Raw genomic sequence first — 7474 nt, 5'->3', positions numbered from 1 at the left:
CATCTTGGTGTCATCTGCAAACTTGAACAAGGTGCTTTTCACCCCCTCATCCAAATTGCCAATGTAGATATTGAACAGTGCAGGCCTGAGGACCAAGCCTTGGGGAACCCCACTGCCCACATCTCTCCAGGTCAAAAATGACCCATCCACCAACACCCTCTGGGTGTGGCCCTCCAGCCAATTTATGACCCATCTGACTGTGTAGAAATCAACACCACAGATGCCTAATTTTTTAATGAAGATGGGGTGAGAGACAGTGTCGAAGGCCTTCCTAAAGTCCAGAAAGACTACATCCACTGCAACACCTGCATCCAAGGCTTTTGTGACCTGGTCATAAAAGGCCACCAGGTTGGTCTTACAGGACCTGCCTCGAATGAACCCATGTTAATTGCCCCTAAGCATAAACTCCCCTGCTGGCCCCTCACAGATGTGCTCCTGGATAATTTTCTCAAAGAGCTTCCCCAGGACCAAGATAAGATTAACAGACCTACAGTTTCCTGGGTCCTCTTTCCTCCCTTTTTTGAAAATGGGAACCACATTGGCCCATTTCCAGTCATCAGGCACCTCACCAAAGCACCATGAGTGCTCGTAAAGCTGTGCCAGGGATCCTGCAATGACCTCTGCCAATTCCCTAAGCACTCTGGGGTGGAGATCATCAGGACCTGCTGATTTGAACAAATCCAGTCCCTCCAGAAGTTCCCTAAGTAGATCCTCACTGACCCTGGGCCTGGCTGTGCCTCCCCTGGGACCATCCAGAAAACCAGTGGGGGAGATGTCCCTTTCCCTGCTCAGAAAAATGGAAGCAAAGAATCTGTTAAAGACATGAGCTTTGTCATCTGGTGCTACCATGAGATTACCAAGCATGTCCTGCAGAGGCTCCACATTATTTGACTTCTTGTTATCTTTGATCTGGGTCGCTAGTCCCAGTTTCATCTCTGCCTTAGCCTTCCTAATAGCCCCCCTACAATCTCGAGCCAAGGAGGTATAATCCTCCTTGGTGATGGCCCCTCCCTTCCATTGGGTGTACACCTACCTTTTGGCTTTGAGGCATTCGTGGATGCTTTTGGTGAGCCATGGGGGCTTTTGAGCACTCTTGCCCCCTTTGATCCCTGTGGGGATTGTCATGCTTTGGACTTGGAGGATCATCTCCTTAAGGAACAACCACTCTTCTTGGAGTCACAACTCCCCTCCCCTCCAGGACCTCAGTGCCTCCCCAACCAGTCTCCTTACCTCATTGAAATCTGCCCTCCTGAAGTCCACGGCTTCTGCCTTGCTGCAGGCCTTTGACACCCTGCACTGGATGGTAAATTCCAGTAGATGATGATCGCTATCGCCCAGGTGGTTGAGCACCCACAGTGCCCTCAGCAGGTCATCACCTGTGGCCAGGACCAGGTCCAACAAGGCATTTCCCCTGGTGGGACTGCGCACCTCCTGAGTTAAGTGGAGGTCCTGTAACTCAGCTAGGAACCTACTTGAGTGGCCAGACTTGGCTGACTGCTCTTCCCAGCAGATGTCTGGGTAGTTTAGGTCATGGTCTGGGTAGTTCAGGTAGGTCATGATGACCACGTCCCTTGACTTAACTGCCTCTGCAAGCTGACCTGAGAATTCCCAGTCCAGCTCTTCTCCCTAGTTAGGTGGCCTATAGTAGACCCCCACTGTTAGGTCCCTTTCCCCCAAACCCCCTTGTATTCTGACCCAGAGCAGTTGTCAGCTGGCTTCGTGAAAAATTCTGAGAGATTCTGCATAGAGAGAGAAGTAGAGATGGAGTGGCAGGGGAAGTGAGCCAAAGGTGATAGAATGGGTCAGTCACAGGTGACTACAATAGTGGGCATGAAAAGAGAGGAATGGAGGAAGAGGAGACTAGGAGTGTGATTTGTACAGGGAACTGGAAGGGTAGAGATTGTCTTGAGACAGTGCAGTAAAGAGTCAAAGGTGAAGGAGACTGAAGGAAGGAGAGAATCAACAGCCATGTGGTAGAGACAGCTGGTAGGAGATTGCTGAGGTCAAATGAGGAGTCAGTGGCATAGGTGAAGTGAAATGCACAAAAAGACAAGAACATGGAAAGAGAAGAGATGGGCAATGTTCAGGAAGACTAAATGATAGAAAACAAGGAACTCAGCAAATGGAGAGATGAAAGGGCAAGGTTCTTTGTGAAGACCAAATCAAGCGAATAGCACTTTTGGAGACTAGGAGAGGTAAACCAGGACTGCAAGTCAAATAAGAAGGTAAAAGTGATAAGACAGGCAGCTAAGGGGTCAGCAGCAATGATGAGTTTGGGTGACTGGCTGTGTCTTTTTACAAAATTAGAGAGGAGGTAGACAAGAAGGATCTGAGTAGATTGTAGATAGGACTGAGTGGGAAAGGACAGAAGAGTCAGATGCAGTACTGTTTATGAGTGGGAAGAGAAAGGGAGAGAATCAGAACAAATATATAGCACATTAATATTATATTTCAAATTTATTAACCTTGTAGTCATCTCATTTGGACTGAAGGGACGCACCGGGGATCCAGGTGAAGCAGGCAGCCAAGGTTTCCCTGGACCACGAGGAGATAAAGGATTTAAAGGTAAGGCAGCACAAATAGTGGGCCAAATCCTGCAGTCCTTATTCATTCTTTATAGATGCAAAACTCCTCTTTGGGTTCAGTGTGTGTTTTGCCTGAATATGATCCAAATAATGCCTAAAGGATTCGGTGTAATGCTGGTGCAATAAGAAAAATGTCTCATAGGTATAGTTCCTTTCTTAAATATATTTTATTTTTCTTTATTTAAAATGTTCTTATGTCTTCATTACAGGTAACAAGTTCTGTTCCAGTAAAGTTAAATAAAGTTTAGCTATGGTATTCAATAGTGCCATGACCCTATTCCCTCACTCAATGGATAAAAATGACCTCACTTGAAATTCCTCATTGATTCTTGCAGTTGATTGTTTCCAGAGATATTGATTGTTCACCTTCCTTATACATTTCTGCAGGTGAAACAGGGGATTGTAAGTGTACCAGAAGTGATGAAGCCAGAAAGGGTTCTGCTGGTCTACCCGGTCCACCAGGTTTTGAAGGCCCACCTGGAGATCCTGGAAGGAAAGGAGAGCCTGGTGATCAAGGTCAACATGGCATTCCAGGCTTCCCTGGGACAAAAGTAAGATATTTAATATCTTTCTTTAAGTTTTGCATATACATACCAGAGACCACCAAATAATACGAAAATGGAAATATTTCCTTTGGACTGCAACATTGTATCAGTAATTTTCAGGGGTTTGTCTAAATGTTAATGAAAACCAAAACATTTTTAAGACAAAAAAGGCAAACATTTCATTTAACCAAAAAGTCCATTTTCCATTCAAACAGAAATGTTTTCAGAAAAAAAATCAACTTCCTCTATTAAAAACACCAATAACTGATCAGATATGAGGGTGATATCAATATCAGGGTATGGATTAAGGATGAGAGCATTAGAGAAAAGGTCACTGCTACAGGGTGATAAGAAATGTTTGAAGCAGGATATTTTGAGCACAGTTGTGGCTTGTCCATTGCTTTCATAAAGAGTTCCAGTTCATTTTTCCATTTGGATCTCAATAGGGCTTCCCTGGTGAAACTGGATACCCTGGACCAAGAGGGCAGAAAGGAGATTCTATTTATATAACGACTAAAGGTAAAGTACACAGCTTATTTCACTTGCCGTTTGAAAACTATGTATATGCCTTTTTAATAGTGGAGTAGTCGCATAATAAGAGCATTTTTTAGGTTTTAAAGGAGATCCAGGAGATCCTGGGCTGGCTGGTGTTCAAGGTGATGATGGTTTACCAGGAAAAGATGGCACACATGGTTTACCAGGGCCCGCTGGCCTTCCAGTAAGTAGTGAATATATGTACTTTTATTTTGTTGCTCATAGTCAAGCTGTCTTCCATTACCTACATACAAATAAATCATTCCAGTGTGTTTACTGGTAGCTCATATAGTCAGATTTATAAGTTTTCTTCTTAGCTTTCATTTGAATTCCTTTTGTATTGAAGCAAATGAATACCAGCATACATCCAAGCCAAGATAGTTTACTGAATCATTGGTTAGCTACTGCATTCCCTGCTTCTTACATAAGAACTACAGTAAAAGGTGTGTTAGTTGGCATTTTAGTAAACAGCATACCATACTAACTAGAATTTCAAGCCAACCGGAGGCAGGGGAGGAGGGAGGAGGAGGTGGGGAGCAGCTCCCACCACTGCGCGCACCCTGGGAGGGCTGCGTGCCCCTGGATCTGCATGCGGGGTGAGCTGGGGCTGGGGCAGCACTGGCAAGGGGCTGAGCTGGGCTGTGCTCGGGGCAGACAGCAGTAGCACTGGGAGCGGGGCTACAGGAGGAGCTGCAGCCACTCCAGAATTCACAGTAGCCCTCCCAGTGCCACTGCCACCCAGCCCAAGTGCAGCATGACCCAGTCCCCCCACCAGGAAGAGCCTGGCACAGCCCCAGCCCTGGCCCACAGTGGTAGCCCATGCAGATCCAGGGTCACGCACCCCTGGGAAAGCATGGGGGGGTGCATGTAGTGGTGCAGGAAGGGGGAGCCAAAAAGGGGGCGCACACACGGCAGCTGCTGCTGCAGTTGCCACCTGCCAACCTGCATTGCTGCCACTGTCACTACCACTTACCGTCCCACGTGGCCACCGCCACCATGCCCATGCTGCTTTCCTCTGTGGGCTGCTGATAAGGCTCACACCCTGACAATCATAGCCACAGGCCCACAGAGCTGCATGTGCAGTTAGCCTTGGGAAAGTGGCATGGGTATGGCGGTGGCACAGGGCAGTGGGTGGCAGGTGGCAATGGCAGCAATGGCTGCTGCGTGCAAGTCCCCGCCCCCCAGTCTGGCCAGCCAGGCAGCACCTGTGTGGCCTGCAGAGGGGCGCCACTGCCCTTGCTCCCCTGGCCCTGCTCCTGGGAGCGGGCACAGAAGGACATTCCCCCCCCAGCTACCATTCAGACCCTCGCTGCTCTCCAGGAAGGGGTGGAGGAGAGCAAGTTGAGATGGGGGGAGGCACTGCAGTGTGCCATGTGGGACCGGCATCACCTGGCATTCTCCTTCCCCTCCACCTCCCCTGGGTAAGAGGCGAACTTTGGGAATGTACCGGGGGAGATGCTGCTGCTGTGCGCTGAGACACACTCTATCCCCACCTGCCTGCCTGTCTTACCCCTGGGGATATGTGTACCCCCAGTTGACACCCCTGGAATAGCAAATCATGATACATCTGCCATTTTGTAACAAAATAATATGACTAAGGGTCTACCTGAATTGTGCCAGAAGTGTGCTGCACAGTGGGCATGTCTACATGTGCCCCTATGGTGCTGTTGTTACTGCGCCATCATTAAGTACTTCCAAAAAGAAATATTGAATGACGGTGCAGTAACAGCCGTACTGCATCATGCCCGTGGCACACAGTTATTTTTAGCTGCTACATCACTGGAGCAGCACACTATAGTTAGGGAGCACATTGCTACAGTGACATAGCTGTGGCATCACAGTTTGTGCCTACTGATCCTATGTCGCCACAGCATGTTGCTACAGTGACATAGCATCTCATGGTAGATGCACCCAGTGGCTCCTTTATCCTTGCTCTTTTTGTCTTGCCTCCCCCCTCCCACTGCTGATTGGCAGAGGGGCTTTGGTGACCCAGTTGCTTGCTCTTGATCAGCTAGGAGGCAAAAACCATGGTTTTAAATATGCTGCAGTTCTTGCCTCCTGGCTGATCAGCAGCAAGCAGCAGGGCCGCCAGCACCCCTCAGCCAATCAGCGGCAGGGTGGCACATAGTGTAAAGAGCAAAATGAAAGGAGCTACTATGTAATGCATTTCCAACATGATTTAGGTAGATCTCTAATTATGACAACAGTTCTCAAGATTTCAGATTTAATTTAAACTGAACACCAGTCCAAAATCTAGTTTTGTTTCAGCATGAGCCTTGATACATCTCCAATCATAATTATTCTATAATTATTTTCTTCCTCTCTCCTCTCCAGTTGACACTTTCTGCAGTCTCCTGTCTTCTCAACCATTTTTGCTTCCATGATTTATATACTTCTCCTTTCTTTCTATGTTACTTACTTGGTGATGGCAGAGATAGGATGAAAAAATGTATATCATATTCTTATCAGTGTAAGGGAAAAGTCCATGCTCCCAAGCCTAAACTGTCCCAGCTGGTTTCCAAGACAGCCTTTGGTCAGCCACTAGAATGGCTCCATCTCCTCTCATAAAGGACCACTCTGGCTCTCCTGACTTTTGTTGCACAACACAGTGAGCTTTCAGACTGCCGTTTGGTATAGGCACATCTGTTTTTCCTTTAATGGTTCTTAGCTATTGCTTTCTGATCTCCTCATCTTTGTTTCCTGGTTCCTAGCTCCATATTTCTGACTATGGCCCATAATCCAGGATTCTCTTTTGGCTCTTGGGCTTTGCTTTCTGACCCCTTCGCTGTGGACCTAATACCTGATTTTTGGCCTTACTTCTTGGTCTTAGATTTGTTATCTCCCCAGCTCCTGATCTCTAGCATGTAGCCTCTGGCATGGCTTCCATCCATCTACTAGGGACCCTTGGCTCTAGCCACTACACTGAGCTACCTTAGTTTTCCCTACTAATCAGTATTTATAATGCTGCCTGGCTTGTCACAGGTGTAATGGGCAGAGTGAGGAGCTCTTTAATCAGACTATGGACTCTACTTGCAGTTTTACAGCCATGGATTGTATATCAGTGATTTGCATTGTCCAAATGTGCATTTGCGAGCCATTTTAGTGAAATGTTCTTTCAATTGGTATTTCTTTCTTAGTAATTGTCCTACTCTAAAAATCTAAGTCAAAGTCTTAACTTATTATTTTAAAGGTCCTTTTTGTTAATGTTACCCTTGTAAATGTCCACGATATAGGGGAATAACCATCATAAATTAAATAATAATAAAAATAGTTTAATTTATTGGGGGTGTTGTTGCATTCCTAGCAAAAGTCAAAGTGTTTACCTATATTTGTTTAATTTTTCTTAACACAGGGTGATGGTATCAGAGGTCTCCCAGGTGACCCTGGTTTTCCAGGACCAACGGGTGTTAAGGGCTTTCCAGGAGATGCTGGACTGCCAGGTGTTGGTTTACCTGGCTCAAAAGGATTTCATGGTCTTCCAGGGGACCATGGAACATATGGAAAGTCTGGACCTCCAGGTCCTCCAGGTCCTCCAGGAGATCCAGCTCAGCTAGGTATGAGTGATTACATTTTCTTATGTCAAAGCCTGTTTAAATTCGCTGATGATACCAAAATTTGGGGTGAGCTGAGCACACTAGTTGGGAGGGAAAGACTGCAGCAAGACCTGGATAAGTTACAGGTGTGGGCTAACAAAAACAGGATGCATGTCAATACTGACAAGTTCAGGGTGCTGTACTTAGGCAGTAGTAACCAGCAGCACACTTATAAGATGGGAAACTCCCTTCTTGAGTGCATGGAGGCAGAAAGGGA

The 7474-nt window shown here is 46.7% G+C and overlaps 1 protein-coding gene across 1 annotated transcript in view; it reads left to right on the top strand.

Moving 5' to 3' along the window:
- COL4A2 (collagen type IV alpha 2 chain) overlaps window positions 1-7474 on the top strand; it is a 241031-nt gene that overhangs the window by 176993 nt on the left and 56564 nt on the right. Inside the window, exons 21-25 of the mRNA XM_019528485.1 lie at window positions 2473-2565; window positions 2973-3136; window positions 3577-3649; window positions 3742-3848; window positions 7017-7218. Of these exons, the coding sequence (XP_019384030.1) occupies window positions 2473-2565; window positions 2973-3136; window positions 3577-3649; window positions 3742-3848; window positions 7017-7218 (639 nt within the window). The remainder of the gene's footprint in view (window positions 1-2472; window positions 2566-2972; window positions 3137-3576; window positions 3650-3741; window positions 3849-7016; window positions 7219-7474) is intronic.

This window comes from Crocodylus porosus, unplaced genomic scaffold (genome assembly GCF_001723895.1).
Source record: "Crocodylus porosus isolate Cpor-Errol unplaced genomic scaffold, CroPor_comp1, whole genome shotgun sequence".
In the NCBI taxonomy this organism is placed as follows: domain Eukaryota; kingdom Metazoa; phylum Chordata; order Crocodylia; family Crocodylidae; genus Crocodylus; species Crocodylus porosus.
Note: the sequence above shows the minus strand (reverse complement) of the source record. Positions and strands in the feature narration are given on the sequence as shown.